This window comes from Mastigoproctus giganteus, chromosome 10, assembly GCF_048544385.1.
Source record: "Mastigoproctus giganteus isolate SK-2022 chromosome 10, ASM4854438v1, whole genome shotgun sequence".
NCBI lineage: Eukaryota > Metazoa > Arthropoda > Arachnida > Uropygi > Thelyphonidae > Mastigoproctus > Mastigoproctus giganteus.
Window position 1 is genome coordinate 99,414,257 of NC_143584.1, and position 20,038 is coordinate 99,434,294.

The 20,038-nt window shown below is 38.2% G+C and overlaps 1 protein-coding gene across 2 annotated transcripts in view; it reads right to left on the reverse strand.

Moving 5' to 3' along the window:
* ACC (acetyl-CoA carboxylase) overlaps positions 1-20,038 on the reverse strand; it is a 1,497,654-nt gene that overhangs the window by 115,903 nt on the left and 1,361,713 nt on the right. For both annotated transcript variants that reach the window (XM_090383551.1, XM_090383552.1), the window contains 2 exons: positions 19,299-19,476; positions 5,300-5,567 (listed from right to left, as the gene is read on the reverse strand). In XM_090383551.1, coding sequence (XP_090239677.1) covers positions 5,300-5,567; positions 19,299-19,476 — 446 coding nt within the window. The remainder of the gene's footprint in view (positions 1-5,299; positions 5,568-19,298; positions 19,477-20,038) is intronic.

A 20,038-nucleotide genomic window follows, 5' to 3' on the forward strand; every position in this document is an offset into this window, starting at 1 on the left:
TTTTATCAGTTTGGGAAAATGCTATCCGACCCCAGTTTGTGTTTGCACTTGAAGGTCGTTGTTCTGAGCAGCTCTAAGTTCAGCAAACTTTGCCCGTCTGATGGTAAAGACAACTTGTGCGTAACTCGTTAAGGCTTTGTATGTTGTTTCATTCTGAAGCAGGTATGTTTCATGGTTACGAGGGTTCTCCTGGATTTCAGTAAAAAATTTGAGCCTACAATCATCGTAAGCAGGGCACTCATACATGACATGCCCCCATGACTCCTCTTCGCCACAGTGGCAGAATGGATTGCTTTCAATTCCCATTGCTGTCAATTTTTGTTGAAAGGGCCCATGTCCTGTGATCAGGAATGTAACTTGCAGACCAGGTGAAAACCAGGAAGGAGACTTCGGGAAAGTCATGTCAATGGATGGGAGGAATCTTCTGGTAATTTCTCCTTTGGGCGTGGTTTCCCATGAATGCTGCCAAATTCCTTGAAGGTGTGTGAAGATACGTTTTCTTTCTTGTTTCAGGTCATCGGTAAGTTGCAGTTGAAGATTTAACAACTGTGTCGGAATTCCCTTCTTTAATCGATGGTAAAGTCCCCTTTTAATCACCTCAAGATAGAGTGGCAAGCATCCAGTAATAACCTGTAGGGCAGGGGTGCTGACAGTGCGACATGCCCTGCAGATAGATAACATCATGAATCTTTGTATTGAGTTAAGTTTACGCTTGTTCTTTTCCAGGATAGCCTTTGTACACCAAACTGAGGCTCCATAACACACAATTGGGAGAAACGCCGCTTTATAGATGAGAGACAAAGCTTTATGCTTCAAACCCCAGTCCGCTCTGCTGACTCTTCTTATCATAGCCGTATACTTTTGGATTTTTGTGGATAAGTACTTCAGATGAGAGTGAAAGGTAAGACCGGTGTCAATGTAGATTCCCAGGTATTTGACTTCTGTGTAGAGACGTATAGGGATGTTATTTAACTTCATTGTTGGAGGCCTGCGTATTTGTAGCTTTCCTTTGAGGAGAATCGATTTTGTTTTCTCACCAGAAATTGAGAGGTTGTGGAGTGCTGCCCAGTTTTGGAACTTTTCCAGAGCTGTATTTGCTTTTACTTCCAATGCCGTTCTTGTGTCACCTTGCATCACCAGAACAAGATCATCAGCGAAGGCTAAGGGTCTGGCTCCACCCAGGTCAAACCCCAGGAACTCGTCCAGAACAATGGACCAGAGGAATGGCCCAAGGACAGAGCCCTGGGGGCAACCCCGGTGAACGCATCTTGTCATAGTCTGATATTTGTTTACAACTTGTAATTTTCTATTGCTGAGATAGGATTTTAGACTATTGTATAGGTTTTTGGATGTGTTTGCCTGCCGAAGCCTCCGAAGGACACTGGGCCACCACAGTCGATCGAAGGCACCAGCAAAGTCCACCATGATGGCTAGAGTATACTTTGAAGTTGTATGTGTGGCCTGGGTAATCAAGTTGTGTATAGCGTCTTCAGTGCTGGAGCCTGTCTTGAATCCAAACTGACATGGTGAGGTGAGTTGCTTATCGGTATAGCAGATGGAAAGGCGATACAGCAGAAGTCGTTCTAGAAGCTTGGCCAAAACGGAGAGCAGAGCAATTGGTCGGTAGGAAGCAGGAAGTTGGGGTGGTTTATCTGGATTTTTCAGGATCAGCTTGAGAGTAGCAGTCTTCCAGGGTACAGAGAAAGTTCCTTCAGCAAGGCACCTGTTGAGGAGGCTCAAGAGTGTGGTGGGATAGACTTCAGCGAATTTCTTGACTACGTCGACTTCGAGTAAGTCAGCACCTGGCGTTTTGGCATCTTTCATTTTAGCCAGAGCCATATTCATCTCTAACATAGTGAAGGGCGGTTCCGTAGCCTCTGGCTGATAAGCTTGATTACTGTCGATGAACTGCTGTTGCTCCAGTGACATCGCTGTAAATTCAGTAGGGTAAATGGAATCAAGAATATTGTTTATTGAGTCAGACCAGGTAAAGGTTGAAGAGCCATCCGGTTTGAGAGTTGTACTAAGAACCTCACCTCTAGGCAGCCTGTTGGTGACGATGCGGAACACGATGCCTCATGGGTCTTCATTGCCAATAGTAGAGACCAGGGTGTGCCATGATTCCTTCTTACACTTACGAATTTCCTTGGTGTACATGTTTCTAACTACCCGATATGCCTCCCGGGCAGCTTCAACCTCATGTGGGGGAAGATGAGCACGTGCACATTGGTAAGTTTTCCTGGCTTGTTGTGCCCTCTTTCTTAAGTCCCGAAGGTCTGTATTCCACCAGGGGACAGCATAGCGGTATGGCCTCCTACGCGGAATGGACAGATCACAGGCACTTTTGATGATGGCAGTAATATTGCGTACACAGTGATCTGGCGAGAGTGAAGCCGGTAGAGGAACATCATTCGGTAGCCTTCTGGACAGTTCCACAAGGAAGCGTTGCCAATCCGCTTTTTTGGTATTTGCAGTATCTGTATTCGCGGTCGCTGATTTAACATAAAATGAAACCTAAAAAAATGCGAATTTTAAAGCACCGTGAACATTTTCCACCATAAAAAAACATGGGCGTTGCTAAAATTATCTTTCCTGGTCAAAACAGCGCTCGGTATGTGTTATGCGCTTGCCATGGAAGGTTTCGTCGTTTGTTTTTAATTTATATGCTTTTAAAATTGAATAAATTTATCAATTTATAAATTGATATGCTTACAAAATTGATAAATCTACCATTTTTCAGTGTAAAACAGACTTTTTCGAGTGTGTTAACGGAAGAAAGTGACTTTATTTGGACAAGTTCTTTCTAACCTGTACAAAATTATGGCTATGAATAACGAGAGAAATGTGAAAATATCAAAGAAGGTGATGACATTACCGAATAAAATTGAGTTATTAGACAAAATTTCTAATGGTGAAAGTGTCTTCTCAGTTGCAAAACATTATAAAATCAATGAGTCAATGGTACGATCAATCAAGAAATCAGAAGAAAAAATCCGCCGTAGTGTCCGTGAAAACACGTTAATTGCTTCAAAAATATGCTCTGTAACTCATGATGTTAAATTAGAAAAAAATGGAAAAGCTTTAAATCTGTGGATATAAGACCGAACTCAAAATAAAATTCTGTTAAGTTCACTCATTATTCTTGAAAAGGCAAAACTCCTTTATCAACACTTTAGCGAAACTGGTGATAGTACTGGCAGGATAAGATTTTTAGCTAGCAAAGGCGCTGGTTTGAAAGATTTGTTTGAAATTTCTAATAAATATTACATTTAATATTAAACTGTTTCTTATTTTCATTTCCATGCCATATGCTTGCATTTCACTATGTACTGTCTATGTACATAGTCATATTATGAAGTCATATAATACATACATAGACAAAATTTTAGACTAGTTTTTCTTATATATTTCATACTTTGGAACGGAACCCCTTTATTACTATGGGAGCCTTAACTCAGTATTCGCATTTTCGGTATTCGCAGCATTTCTCAGGAACGTAACCCCCACAAATAGCGGGGGTTTAATGTACAAGACAAAAATGGCAACCTACATTTCTATAGAAGGGTATACAGTTGGCAAAGATAGGAACACCAAGATGCCTTTGTGATGGATAGTTCCACACATGAAAATCAATGTCATCTCAAAATGAAAAAAATGCTTAAGGGTTAAACTTGGGAAAAAAAAAGTTACTTAATTTTGCTTGATAAAGCCAAAGCATCGGTCTACTATGTAAAGAAGGGCATACATAACTGAAAAAAATCCAAACGCTTCATGTCCTAATCAGATTTAGCATAGACCACATAAATATTTCAAAATTTTCCTAAGAATACAATTGTGTATACACTGAATGGACAGAAATCATGGATACCTACCTAGTAATGGGTAGACCCACCTTATGCTGGGATAAGGGCAGTCACATGGCAAGGCATTGAATCCACTAGTTCATGAAAGCGTTCCACAGCTATTTCCATCCATGCTTGCTGCACCACTGTTCACAATTCCGTTGCATTCCTGGTAGAAGATCCAAAGCTCGAATGGACCTTTCCACAACATCCCAAAGATGCTCCATAGGGTTCATGTCTAGTGAGTGGAGGGGCTCTGTGGGGAGGCGCATTGTATTGTCCTGCTGGAAGAGTCCATTGCCCTGTGGGTGCATAATGATCATGAAGGATGCAGATGGTCTGCAAGGATGGACAAGTAACCTGGACCATTCAGAGATGCATTTAGACATAGCAAAGGTCCCAATGTGTGCCAGTTGAACAAGCTCCAGACCATTACCAACCGTCCACCTGCCTGAACAGTTCCTTTTTGATATGATGGGTGCATAGCTTTGTGTGGTTTCCGCCAGATACACACCCTCCCATCCGCTCAAAATAACTGGAAATGGGACTTGTCGGACCAGGAGACCCATCTCCAACTGTCTAAGATCCAGTGCCAATGTTATTTTGCCCAGTTGAGGTGCAGTGTTCTGTGTCGTGGTGTTAGTAATGGGACTCTAGTGGGTTGGTGGCTCCTGTAACCTATTTGTGGCTAATGTTTGCCTGATGGTCTTGGTGGAGATGTTTCTGGCACCTTCCTCGTTGAAGTCAGCAGTGATTTGTACCACTGTCACTCTCTGGTTGACTGAAACAATGTATACATCTACCACCTTTCTCCGGCCACAGCGCTGTCCACGATGAGATGTTATTATGGAAATATCCTCCACAATAGAGTGACCCACTATCATCCCTCTTTCAAAGCTGGTTAACTCACAACGTTTATACTGACATCAAATCACCGTCTAGTGAATGCAGTGATACAGTGTACCTATATACCTGCCAAGCGGTGGGTTCATCCACTAGTGAGAGGAGTGACAGTGTCGCGTTGCTCAGAAACGAGGTATCCTATGAATTCTGTCCTTTCAGTGTATTTAAAAATGGTATATCTCAAATTTATATAATTTGAAGAATACTTTCACAGCAAACCCTGTTGTTGTTATGGGGTTTACGGATGCAACGGCTACCCAGGCCATATTGTATCTTTCAGGGCAACTGCAGTAAGAGGTGATGACTGCAAAGAAATCAGTCTCAAGCAGTCATACATTTCTTTTTTAAATGAAAGAAAAAAAAATTCATTCAGAACATTTTGCACTACTGTCCATGACTTGGGACTGCAATAGAGGTTCTTGTAGATTGGAGAGGAAACCTTGCAAACCCTGAAGTGGTATTAAAAAAAAAAAGAAAGAAAAAAAGATGATTCCAGCAAATGAAATGGATTTTTTACTAAACTTTGAAAGACAGGTATAATATATATCACATACCTGTATAGCCCCTTTTTCTAACATATGAACTGGAGTATCGTGGAGATCTGCAAATGTAAGAGCAACTTGATGATATATAGGCAATAGCTGCTGCTCTCTCTGGCAAAGTAATGTTTCAAGCTCTGCTTTACTACTCTGTGTTAATTCTGATTGGTTTAACTGTGTTATAACTTCTTGACATATAAGATCAATTCGGTGCATTGCCTTTACTAAATCTTTTTTACGAAACCTTATTTCTACTGTACCTTCTGGTTCCAAAATGCCACCACTGCAAGATAATAAAAAAACATTTGAAGCTAAAACATTGCTGCTGATTTAAGAAATCATTAATGATTCATTCATTTATTATTATTATAAATTATATAAAATATAATTTACATCATAAGAATCATAAAATGATTCTAACTTTTTTTCTGAAAAATGCTTTTTTTTCAGGGAATGAAAGAAGCAAGGTATTAGTCAGTTTTAGTATTAGTGGTATTAGTTTAAAGTCACTAATACTGTGTCTAAAAACTAATACTATACTAAAATCACTTATTTTTCCATTATGTATTACCAGTGCTTTTTTTGTAAAAAAAAAAAAAAAAAGGTGCCAGTACTCATTCTTTGCTATCAGGAAAAATTGAAAATTAAAAGGATATGAAGTACTCTAAACATTTTTTTTCCAGATATTGTTACTTTAGTAGTAATGTTTTTGGATTAAGAACAACAAATTTAGTATTTAACACAGTTTATTAAGCATAAATTTATTATTCAAGTATATGAAAAAATAAGTAAAATAAATAAATAAATCGGTTAACTACTGAGTGTTCGGCACTCAGGATGAGGGGTCCGTAGTCATGAATGGTTTAGTGTAGTATCTCAAATAGAGAGCTTTATGGTAAGTGAAAAATGTTTCTAGTACACCAGCTTGACCTAAAACTGAGGAACTAACGAAAAAATTGTCTATTTGAGTTTTTAAAGTCTTGGGGGAGAAGCGACTGGCAGGTGAGAGCCGTGCAAAGCTCCGCGCAGATGCCTACCCACCACTGACGACTCAAAACACTGGCTCTCTGAGTACCTACTTGCCGGGACAACTCCAGCTTTGAAAATTAAAAAAAAAATACTTATCGTCACAAAATTTATAAATGGCCTTTATAGAATTATTAACTAACTATTTAGCAACAATTTTGTCACCAAAAGGAGAGTTACTTAGCACAAAGAAGCGCACTATCGAAGTGCAATAAAAAAATTGTTTTTTTAATTTTAACACAAAAAGTAAATGATAGATTTCAATCGGAATAGTTTTCCCTTGATAAGCATCAAAGAACGCATAGCTAATGTGATTTTTAAATTTTTAGGGGAAATAGAGGGGGGAACACGAAAATTAGTCACATTTTCCTGTCTGGCGCTGCCATTTTTAATTTTAAAAATATTTTAAAATTATATTTTAAACCTACTCGTTCAGCTCTTTCCAACGGTGTATATAGGTTGTCAACAATATTTTTTTGTCTCCCCACATTTTACACCTCAATTTCTAAGATAAATTTTTGTCAACAACGATCAATAGCATTATGTTGGCCCACATGATGTACAAACCCATGCAAAATTTCGAGTCAGTAGGTTGAGTTTGGTTTTTTTTTTTTTTTAGGAGCATTAGCAACTAAGGCCATATTGCTCCGGGATATGCGGTGGTCATTCCCTGAACTTTCCACATCCTCCATATTTGGTGGTGACAGGCTCGAACCCTGGTCTAATCAAGAAGCGTGTGCTATGCACTGCTGCTCCTTCCCACCTGGCTACGGAATCGCCTAATAGGTTGAGTGGTTCCAGAGATACAATGCTGTAACAGACTGATGGATAGACAGACAACCCAGTGACATTATAAGGGTCTTTCATTAGACTATGGACCCTAAAAATAATAAATAAAAATAATTTCACAATAAAGTTTTTGTAGCATATTCCAAATTTTATTAAGTTCTCATCCGACACACTGTTTCGATTTCTTTTCTTCCTCTTTGTGTCTTTGTTGCTGAATGATGTTTCCGAAGCAGCCACGAATCAACATATTTTGTTGGATCGAAGCGGGTCAGCGGTGGGCCTACAATTTTAAGTGAAGAAACTATTTTTCAATGAAGCTCTTGTTGGGCTGGCAATCAGATTCATTTGTGAAAATCCTCGTTCACATTGACTCGATGAAATTGGTATCGTACTCAGAGCATCCATCAAATGCTTCAATTCTTCCGAAACCATTTTTCAATTAGGCATTCCTGAAATCCCCAAAATTTTATCTCTTTCATTTAACTGTAACCTAATTGGCAATTTTCTAACTTCATTTTCATCAAATGGCGACAATTCATATTTAGAAGGTTTAAACGAGGACAACCTTCGTTGTCCTCGTTTTCCTTCCCTTGTCATCAGTTCTTAAATTTGAATTTTTTTTCTTTCCTTTTCTGTCTTTTTTCTTTTTTTGAAACTGTCCAAAATGTCAGTATCATTCGGATATTCAGGTACCGTGACCATGTAAATAGAGATAGGCCAACTGGGCTAGCCGGGTGGGTAAAGTGCCTGCCGGGAAACCCAAAGGTCGCAGGTTCGAATCCTGCCTTGGGCTTGGATCAGAGTAGAAAAATGCAAAAACCTCAGCAGGTACAATATGGCCACAGAAGCCAATGTACCAACAACTAATAAAAAAAAAAAAAAAAAACTAGAGATAGGGAAAATTTACAGAAAAATGTTGATAATGTACTTCCGTGAAACAACAGATGATTATTTTTCAGGGTAAAAGAAAATCGCTCTCTCCTAATTCTCAAACGGGGCACTAACATTTGATTCACAGCATTGTCCAACCTACGGCCTGCCCGGAAAATCAACTAAAACAGCATAAAGAAATCTAACTTCGAATTTTTTTTTTTTTTAATATGGCCCCTGTACGGGAAAATTTGGACCAGAGCCCATTGGGAATACACCTTGATCTGCTCACTCTTGACTAGCGTGACTCCTCCGTATGTGGGACAGGTGGTCAGACAGGTTTTACCAGGCATCACTAAGTTGTAGAATGCAAATCCTTTAGCTCTCTTAACACATACAGCAGCACTAATTGCCTAAATTGCCTGAAGGTGCCGGTACGCTGTACTGTTGTGTACCGTCCCAAAAAAAGCACTGTGTATTACACATTTGTATCAACAATGAAGCGGTTTCACTATGCTAATTGTGAGAGAAAGTTGCAACTTGTTCGTGCATCTAGCGATAAACAATTTCCTTCATGACCTCATTACATTCAAACTACTGAAGAAGAAAAACCAGACTCCATCTTTGGAGTGGCTTTAATGTTTGCTGATATGTGTGAACTAGCATTTTGTTCTGTTGTATATTGTTTATATATCCATTCTTGGGAATACCTTACTTATAGTATTTTGAGTTGACTGTTTCCAGGAAATCCACAAGTATCTCTCAATGAATGCCCATAAAACAGCAAGAACCATAATATTTCTAAAATAACCAGAGTGGTTATGGTTCTGTTTATTATGCATGGTTACAAGATGGGATAAGGGTTTGAGGGTGTATACTGCCATGAAAAATGCATTGCTCATTGGGAACTGTGGCACTGAAAATCTAGCAGCCCACTGAACAGATAGAAGTATGGGGATGATAGGGGTGCCTTCCCTATCATCCCCATACTTCTATCTGTTCCCCCAAGCCTTCAAGTCTTCTTCCTTACTCTATCTTACCCAACCACCATGCTTGCACTTAATCTAAATTAAACTTAACTTAGTGTCTAAATTTAACTCTACCCTAACTTTAAACTCCAATTCGGCCTTAACCAAATATTCAGCATTTATTTATTTATTTTTTTTTATATAGGCTCTAGGCACTGAAATCTTAGGAAACTAGGTGGCAGGGCCTGCCAGAGTACTATTAAAAATCTCTGGGTGCCTGACCTGCCTCCCTGTGGCAAATTGTGGACAATGTTAGGTCCCACTAGGTGCCCAACGGCTAAATGGTCAGAGATACAATGGTATCTCTGACCATTTAGCACATCATTCCATTCCCCATACACCTTTAAATCTCTGGCTTTCACAGAGTTCTGTGTCACATGTACAAAGAATACAGCATAGATATGGGTGAAACTCTGTTGCCGTCAGAAAGCTAACACTTGACACTAGCCCTTTTCACTCCAAATATATATATATATATATATGGTCAGATTAATGTGTGAACTTTTTCAGAATCAACCAGCTCAAAATCTTCCAGGCTATAAATTCTCTAGAATATCAAGCAACCATTCAATATTGATGCTTAACTGTGTTTTAAACTATTTTAGATGTAGAGAATTCAAGTCTCCCTTTAGCTGATGTTTAATCTCAGGTTCATAGTGATTGCAGGACACCCTCAGTCAATACTTGGTCAATTCATCTTCAGAATTTGATATCAGTTATTATCTATTAAAAGAAACCATTTTCCAGCTGTTTGAAATGGTGAGTTTGAAGAAGGTTTATTTCCTCCTTGTGGATATATCAATATGCATACATACATGCATGGCTGTAAGATTCATGGGTAAGATCCAGATTATTTTGAGGACCGCCGTGAAAGAACATAGCCAAAACCAACATACTATGTCGTGCAATCAGTCAATACAACTGTCAGTCACTAAGTTGTAAATTGTCATCCAGAGATGTGTGACTATGTTTTAGCATTTTAGCTGATAATAATCAAATTGTTTATTGATTATTATCAGTTGGTCTCCTTTTATACGAAAAAATGAAATTATAAATCTCTGCTTAAAATGCAACTCTTAAACACACATCAGCATTTTCAATTGCTATATGCATTAGCATTAGTAGAGGCATATGATGCAAGAAAGCAAGCTAATGCAGCATCAGCCAAAAAAAAAAAAGAAACTCCCACTCCCATTTCACCCCTCCATTCGTTCCAAATGAGTCTAGGAAAATTGATCGCCAATTTTCAGTTTATCGCATAAACTGAAACTGATAAATTTTCAGTTTATCGCAAAATTGATCGCCGCATCAGTTTATCGCATAAAAAATTTACTGCCAGCAATTTACCGCTGCGTCAGTTTATCGCGTTTTACCGTCTAGAAGCAATGAGATGTATTTGGTCAAATCATGAAAAGTTATTTTTTATTTAAGTTTCTGCCTTAATCTATGATTAGCATATTTTTGGAATTCTATGAACTGTGAGGGAATAGTACGGAAATAAAAAAAAAAAAACACTTGTATGGAAATATGTAATTTAATAGGTAGATTATGCAGTTACATGTATCACAAAAATAGTCAAAAACTCCATTATTTGAACAATATAACAATTGGTTAATTTTAAACTAAACTAATTATAATATTAGGTATGTCATAGTACACTGCAAAAATTCAAAATGAATGTTTATGCAATCTTCAGAATCAGTCACATTGGGATAATTAATTACTAAGAAACTAATATTTACAACACAGTATGTAAATTATTAATAAGAAATATTATGCGTTATACCTCTTAGATAATCAACAATATCACCCCGTTCATCATATGCACTAACAAGCCTCTTAATTCGTTCATCACAATCGCGATACTTCTTTTTTTTGTTGCCCATATCACTTCCACTTAAATATTGTTCAATGCACATTTCATTAATACTTTGTTCTTTTTTAATGCCATCAATAAATTTCCAAATGTTGGGATGATAAGCAGCGACTTGTTCCTCAAATCCTCTATGCCACCCTTCAACAGAATTATTCGTTCTTGGTAATCCTTCTAGAACAAGCTGGCGTATGTTTCACATTTCGTGGGAATACTTTGGGGGTCGACGAAGATGTCGTCTGGTTGAGTGTCCAATCCATGTATCCTCAAAATAATCAACAACTTCTTGCGATTCTGGAGGAAAAACACTATTTTCAACACAATTGTTCAAAAACGACCGTCACAATTGGAGTGGGCACAAATGCAATTGCTGCCAAAATTCGCATATTTAAAGTAAAATTAGCGTCAGTTTCATAACGTTGTTTCAATCCATTATTCTGAATGGAACGAAAAATACATTGTGAAAAGTGAAAAAAACAACTCCGTTGTGAAGCGTCAGGAAAAACTCTTCTTCAAAATAACATTCATCATCGCTGTCTCAAAATCTATAGTTATTGATTGCGGGGACATAGCTGGTTCCAATACTTTCAGCTGCTGTAGTAGAGAGAGATACGTTTCCTCAGACTTGTTAGGCAATAATGCATAAACTAATGGAAGCGATATTTTGTCCTTGAATCCATGTATCGTATACAGCTGATAAAAAAGTAAGGGAACAGTTTTGAAAGTCCCATCGGCATACCAGTGTTCACTTCGTGCTAACAACTGCAAATTTCTTTTCATACTGAAAATTAACATACGATTGTCCTCGGGTCCAGAATCAAATTGTAGAAACAATTCTCCATTGCATGATGTTTTATATTCTTCTGTAAAAACTATGTCTCTACGATGCGTTCGAAGAACTGGGCCATCAAAATTTCGATTTCTTACATTTCAGATCGTTTGTTTCATTGTATATACACTTGGAAGCTTCGGGGCTGCTGCTTACCTACTGATTCTCTAAACATTTGAAATAATACTATGAGGGGTATTATTTGTTGTTTCTGCATAAGTTCGAATGGTATCAAGAAGTTGTGCTGCCTCAACTCCTACTGCGTCTCCACAATGATTGTGCTCCTTCCATGTTTTAACCATGTGTTATCTACCGTAGTAACTCGAGCGGCACATTTGGTTTTTCGGTTTCCTAGACTAAGTCAAGGAAAGTTTATCGCCTGCAATTCACCGCCAGCAATTAATCGCTAGCAGTTTACCGCCACGTCAGTTTATAGCATAAACAATTTATAGCCTACAAATGATGGCTAGCATATTTTATCGCCAGGCAATACATATAATTTATATAAATTTATTGGTCATTTTAAATTGAAAATAACGTGTTTCTATAGGTGTTATTTAAGAATTAAGTGCAGCTAAAAATGGAAGTTATATGCTAGGTATATATTTCATAGAAATAAATACCATTGCAGGCGCTTTAATTTAATTGCCTGTTATTTTTTAAAAATTGGAATTAGGTAGGTACCTACTTAATCCCTTTAGTTTGTGAATGCATCATGTCGGTGGAATTTTTGAAATCAGAAAAAAGGAAAACCGAAATTGTGCTTTAGTGGACATGTGTTTTATAAAGACAGACAAAATGAAACAAAAATACATTGGAAGTGTCAAAATTACCGAAAAACCAAATGTGACTCTCGAATTACTATGGTAGATAACACCATCGTTAAAACATGGAAGGAGCACAATCATCGTGGAGACGCAGCAGGAGTTGAGGCAGCACAACTTCTCAATACCATTCGAACTTATGCAGAAACAACAAATAATATGCCTCATAGTATTATTTCAAATGTTTCGAGAATCTGTAGCCAAGCAGCAGCCCCTAAGCTTCCAAGTGTAGATACAATGAAACGAACAATCTGAAATATAAGAAATCGAAATTTTGATGGCCCAGTTCTTCCAACGCATCGTAGAGACATAGTTTTTACCGAAGAATATAAAACATCATGCAATGGAGAATTATTTCTACAATTTGGTTCTGGACCCGAGGACAATTGTATGTTAATTTTCAGTACGAAAAGAAATTTGCAGTTGTTAGCGCGAATTGAACACTGGTATGCTGATGGGACTTTCAAAACTGTTCCCTTACTTTTTTATCAGCTGTATACGATACATGGATTCAAGGACAAAATAGCGCTTCCATTAGTTTATGCATTATTGCCTAACAAGTCTGAGGAAACGTATCTCTCTATACTACAGCGGCTGAAAGTATTGGAACTGGCTATGTCCCCGCAATCAATAACTATAGATTTTGAGACGGCGATGATGAATGCTTGCAGAAGAGTTTTTCCTGATGCTTCGCAAGGAGTTGCTTTTTCCAATTTTCACAATGTATTTTTTGTTCCATTCAGAATAATGGATTGAAACAACGTTATGAAACTGACGCTAATTTTGTTTTAAATATGCGAATTTTGGCAGCAAAATTCGCATATTTAAAAATTGCATTTGTGCCCACTCCAATTGTGATGGTCGTTTTTGAACAACTGTGTGAAAATGGTGTTTTTCCTCCAGAATCGCAAGAAGTTGTTGATTATTTTGAGGATACATGGATTGGACGCCCAACCAGATGACAACTTCGTCGACCACCAAAGTATTCCCAGGCCTAATGAATCTGATGAGTACAATGAACAATTGGGCAGCGAAATAGAGTGGGCCAGTAAATCAGAGTGTCTTATAATGGGGGATTTCAATTTCCCAGAGATTGACTGGAATTTGTGGGTTGGCCACTCACACTAGCAAGGCTTTTGTGGATTTATTGGATGATTGTTTTCTACAGCAGCATATTCGGGAGGCAACTAGAGAGAGTAATACTCTTGATCTGATTATCAGTAGTGATTCTTCATGCATTAAGAATCTGCAGATAAAGGAACTACAAGGTGAAAGTGAACACAGTGTGCTGAAGTGAGATTTACTCAAAGAGGTAACTACAAATCAGTGATAAACGGAAGGGTTTTTGCTTTCATAAAGGTGACAACGGTGGTCTGGAACAGTATTTAAATTCTATACGGTGGGACCAACTGATGACATTATCAACAGCAAATTCAAAATGGGAAGCATTCAAAGAACTTATCTTGGAAGCTATTAGGCTTTCCATAGCAATTAAGAAATATTGTTCAAGGTTTAGGCCTAAATGGATGTCAGATGAACTAATGAGACATATGGCAGAGAATAAAAATGCATGGGATACATATAAATTAACACGTGACTGACACAGAAGCCTATGATAGATATAAGTTGATCTGTAACCAAGTAACAATGGAGGTTAGGCATGCGAAGGCAGATTACGAGAAATCTTTGGCAAGTGATGCAAAGAAAAAGAGCAGAGAGTTCTTTACTTTTGTAAACTCTAGAAGGAAGGGGATGAATCAGATTGGTCCGCTTGATATCAATCGTTCAACTGTTGATGATCCTGCTCAGGTAGCTAACAAACTAAATGAATATTTTGCATCGACATTCACACACGAGGAGTTATTCAGCGAGGGGAATGCCAGAGGTGTATTCAACTCTGGCAGTAAGCTAGATAAATCTTGTAATAACTGAGAGTAAAGTGGCGGAGAAATTGTTGAAGATAAACACAAGAAAGGCACCTGGTGTGGATGGGATCTATCCAGTTATATTAAAGGAGGCAGCAAAGGAAGTAAGCAAACCCTTAGCCATAATTATGAGAGCTTCCTTGGACTCGGGGGACGTACCCATAGACTGGAGATGTGCAAATGTGACCCCAATTCACAAAGGAGGATCAAAGGCTGACACAAGTAATTATAGACCTGTGAGTTTAACTTCTGTTCCAGGAAAATTAATGTAGGCACTGGTTAAAGAAGCACTGCAGGATCATCTAGACAAGACTTCAGTATTGTTTGGACACAGTATGGTTTTGTTAAGGGAAAGTCTTGCCTGACCAATTTGATTGGATACTATGCAGTCACAAAAGAACTGGATGCAGGGAATAATTTTGATATTATATTAGAAAGGCTTTTGATACTGTTGCACATGGAAGACTGCTGCACAAATTGGAGCAGTGTGGCATTGGAGGCAAATTGCTGCTATGGATAAAGGGATGGCTGAGTGGGAGAAGACATAGTGGTAATCAATGTACACTGCTCTTTGTGGACTAATGTTATTAGTGGATTCCCCCAAGGTTCAGTGTTGTGTCCATTGTTGTTTTCTGTATTCATTAATGATATTGATGATGATATATCAGGCATAATGTCCAAGTTTGCAGACGATACGAAGGTTGGCAGGGTTGTTAATGACACTAATGACAGTATGCTGCTGCAACAGGATCTAGAAAAGTTGAGCAGATGGGCTGAGAGGTGGCAAATGAAGTTTAACATTGACAAATGTACTGCATATGGGAAGCAGTAACCCCAGAGTAACGTATCAACTGTCAGATGGTCTGCAAGAGTAGCTCATGGTGTCTTGTCAATGATATACAGGAATTTTTCTAGCAGGGATAAGGAGGTGATTATCCCCTTGAAGAAGGCAATGGTCAGGCCACACCTTGAGTACTGTCTACAGGTCTGGAAGCCTCATTTTAAGAAGGATGTAGAGCTGTTGTAATGAGTACAGAGAAGGGCATCAAGATTAGTGAATAGAACAAAGGGTTTCTTTTACGAAAAAAAGCTTAAGTTTTGCAAATTACAGTGTCTGGAGACTAGGCACCTTCAAGGTGATCTGATTGAGGTGTATAAAGCCTTGAATGGTTTAAGCATTCTCAATGCTGATGGGATTCTTCCTCTTGCTTAGAATAATCGCCTGAGAGATTATAAATTCAAATTGAGAAAGAAAGTTGTAGGATAGATGTGCAGAAGTTTGCCTTTAGCCAGTGGGTGGTTGATTGCTTAAACAGATTCAAGGCAGAAAGGACTAGACAAACATTTGGAGAGAGTGGATGGGTGAAATGAGAAGGGGGGGGTGTTTTTTTTTTTTTTTTTTTTGGCTTGCTAATTTCTATGTCAAAACAGTTGATGCCACAAATCTTGCCACTGGGAATGCAATGATTACTTGCCTATAGTCTGCATGGGGACTGACAGGTCACGATTATTTGTCAGCACTGCAGTATCAGCCAAATCATTTCCTCTAATCCCAATGTGGCTAGAGATCTAGTAGAAAGGGATATTCCATCTTCATAGGGGCTTACACCCAGGATCCTGAGCTGCATATCACCATTCTTATTTTTTTTGTGATTCCCTCCTATTTCTCTCTCTCAGGGTACTCAAAATTTTTTTGACTCGTGCAGTATAAGCCTCAGGCTTCCTTGCACCATATGGCTAATAATAATCATAATAATAAATTACTTCCAGGAACACACAGCAGCACTCCACCAGGCCATAAGGAAGGTAGACCAGCGGCATACGCCCCACTCAACTTAAGCGAGTTCCCTCCCATTCAAAAGGCACACACGAAACTAGAAAGATGGGCAAAGAAGCCATTCCATGGCAGACATTACAATGATCTCCATCAAAATCATATAGATAAAATTGCTTCCAATGCATGGCTCACAAGCGGCACACTCTTCCCGAGACTGAATAATTTGTGTTCGCCATTCAAGACCAGGTAATCAACACCAGAAACTATAGAAAACCCCGGGGTCTCACATCTGGTGAGTATGGGCTTGGCACACCCGGAGTCCTGAGCTGGATATCATTATTCTTCTCTTTCTTGGTGATTCCCTTCTACTTTTGACTCTCTCTCTCTCTCTCTCTTAAAGTTACTCGGGAACTTTTTTTTTTTTTTTCCTGGTGTAGCATAAGCCTCAGGCTTCCTTGCATCATATGGATATTAATAATAATAATAATAATAAATATCGCCAATGAGCTCGGAGTGTCCAATGACACATGCCGACAATGCTACCTGGCCTGATACAGGCGATCCAACACACCACCGTGACATGCAAGGTGATCACCCAGACTGTGTACTCTCGTAGACAGAACCAGGATAATACATCAAAAGCTAGCACTGAAATACCAGTTGATCAAAGAAAGTGTAGAGTACTACAAGTACAAACCCCAGGCAGCAGTACAGACCCCAACCCAAAAACTATACTGGGACTTAGCTATAATAATGGATAAAACAATCCCGCACAATGGACCAAACATAACCCTTGTGGACAAGAAGGAAAAAAAGCTGCCTATCAGATTGACATAGCGGTACCCAATGCTGGCAACCTCCAAAAAACCCATGAGGTAAAAATCAAGAAGTACACGGACCTAAGAGAGGAGATCAAAGAAATGTGGCATATTCAACAAGTAATGACCATCCCGATCATCGTGTCAACCAATGGTATGGTGCCAAAGCCCCTACATAACAGCCTAGCAGCAATAGGTCTTTCAGCGATCACCTACAAGGAACTCCAGAAAGTTGCAATCCTGAACAACTGTAGGATAATCAGAGAGTTTCTCGACCAACAGTAACACCAGACATAACAACAACCACCCTGTGTACTTTGGTGAGTGCCCACCCTGGGCACTCACCAAAAGAATGGAAGAGAAGCTGAGAACTACACAACGAAGAATGGAACAAGTTATATTGGGAATCAGACTGTTAGATAAGAAGAGAAACACATGGATTAGGCAGCAACCTCAAGTAAAGGACATTCTTATCAAAACTAAAGAACTAAAATGGTCTTGGGCAGGACACATAGCTCGAAGACATGATGACAGATGGACTAAGAAAATAAAAGAATGGTATCCAAGAGGAGCTAGAAGAAAACCTGGAAGACAAAGGCGGAGATGGATAGATGAAATTCATGAGTTTGTGAGTAGTAAATGGATGGCCAGTGCTCAAAACAGAAGGAACTGGAAAGTTGCTGGAGAGGCCTTCATCCTGCAGTGAACTGAAAATGGATGATGATGATGATGATGATAATGTGGTTAAGATTACTTTTTTTCAGTGGTGCGGCTTTGCATTGGAGTGTGTGTATCTGTCCTATTTTTAATTTTCGCTGCATTTTCGCTATTCAAGTCCTCTGCATTGACAATTCGATCTGGGGATCAGATGGTGGACTGATCTTTTGATCGACTAGCCTTTGTGGCGATTTGTATAGGGATTGAAATGCAGCGATTCCCTAACCATTATTGGCCTTGTGGTCCTCTGTTGAGATGGGGCATAATGGTCAGTCTATTTTTGTTTTATTTTATTGTAGTTGGTTTACACCTCTGCTGGTGATATTTCACATAAATTTGGACTTGGTGCCCATCAGAGGGGGTGCCATTAAATTTCTATTTAATTGGCATTCAAAATTATCTTGGAGAGTTTCTGTAGCAATATTTTTACTCTTGTTACCCTTCTCTTCCCTCCCTGTTGGTTTGATCGTTATGTTTAATTTTGACCAATTTTGCTCTTTTTCTTGCCATACTACAGGCATTATTTTTTATTAATTTTTTTAATTATCATTCTAATTTACTTTTATATATATATATATATATATATATATATATATATATACACACACACACCCGGTTTTTTTTGTGTGTGTGGGTTTTGAGGAATATGCATGTATATATCCATTTTTTGAGGTTGTTTCAATTAAGTTTCAAATAATGTGCTGTCTGTGAATTGTTTTGAAATCTTCCAGTAAATTCTATTATGTCTTATATATTTTCAAGTAATTACAAATGCAGTTTATAATATATGGCAATATGAACATGAGATAGATTTCAAAACTGGAGGAGGCTGTGGCAAGTTAAAATTCAGGATAAGGGTCTGAGTAGGTGTAGCAATAGGACCCATAGAACAGGACCCGTAGCAACAGAAAAGGTATACAAACTTCCTGCTCTGGTATATATGCTCATAATATATTTTGTACAGAGTAATAATATTTGGTATTCTGTAGTATTCTTTCAATAACTATTTGGAATGTTAACATTATAGGTCTATATGAAAATATGTCCTGAACATAAGCATTTCACTGACTTTGGGAGTCTTGTAAATCCTTCTAGTTCTTTCTGGATGATGGGTGAGCATCTTACCAATTTCCTACTTCCCTGCTGAATGTATCAAGTTCAGCAGGGAAGTGGGAATGATGGATAAGTATCAGTCCTCTGTTTTGTAGCAGAGGTTGTTTCATCAGTGTCATCAGATTGGTTGAGTAGAGTCCTCAAAGAGGTCCCGCAGAAATGTTTACATTATTCATAATTTTGTTCTTTAGTCTTGGGAGGGTCTTTCCACCTTTATTTCCAGTCCTCTTCATGCAGAGGCAGGGCTAATTGTGATCAAATCAGTGAAAAAATATGTAGCACAATGCAAGCAAATGGATGCAGTAACGCTGCAAGCAAAATAGCAGTAATAATTTGCAATAAATCTAGCTGTAGACGTACATGGATAATATATTACTCAATTAAAAAATATAAAAATATGTAAATTCTATTTTAACTATACTTACCGACTTTCTGGATCAGCATACATTTCCATATATTTTTCATTAATAGTTGCATCAACTACAACCCATGCACCGCCTCTCAGTTCAGCATATGGAGGAATGTAAACTAAAATAGGATGATTGTACTCTCGTAATGCATCAACAATGAGTGCCCCAAATTTCAGAACCTGATCGTACATATCTAAGAAAAATACCAAGCAGGGAAAAAGAAATACAAAATGAAAATATCTACACTGATTTTTGCATATTTTACTTATTAGGAGAGTAAGTATTAATAAATAACTTTATGAAGGATCTCAAGAATTACAAAAATAATATTTCTGTATAATTTAAATTACACAGAGACAACTAATTTAAAAAGATTAGCTAAATAATTTTACATACATGGATAAAGTAACTTTTAAACAACTGATTGCAATTAGATAAGCTAGTAATGCATTGTCAAATTTTGAGAATTGTTAATCACTAACTCACTCACTCCTAAAAACAACGTAGTGGGCTAAAGGCACTGGATTAATAATTAACCAATGAGTGAAAGAATATGCAGCACATGCAAGCGAAGGGATGCAGTGTATTGCATATAGTAATTAATTACACCAATTAAATGTCCCAAAATGCATTTTTGCATTTAACATAAATGACATGATGCTATGTAAAAAGGCAGGATCTAACATAACTTATTGAACAAATTGGATGAAATGAGGACTCAATGCTGTCTTTGATCTCGAGAGAGAGAATGTGGG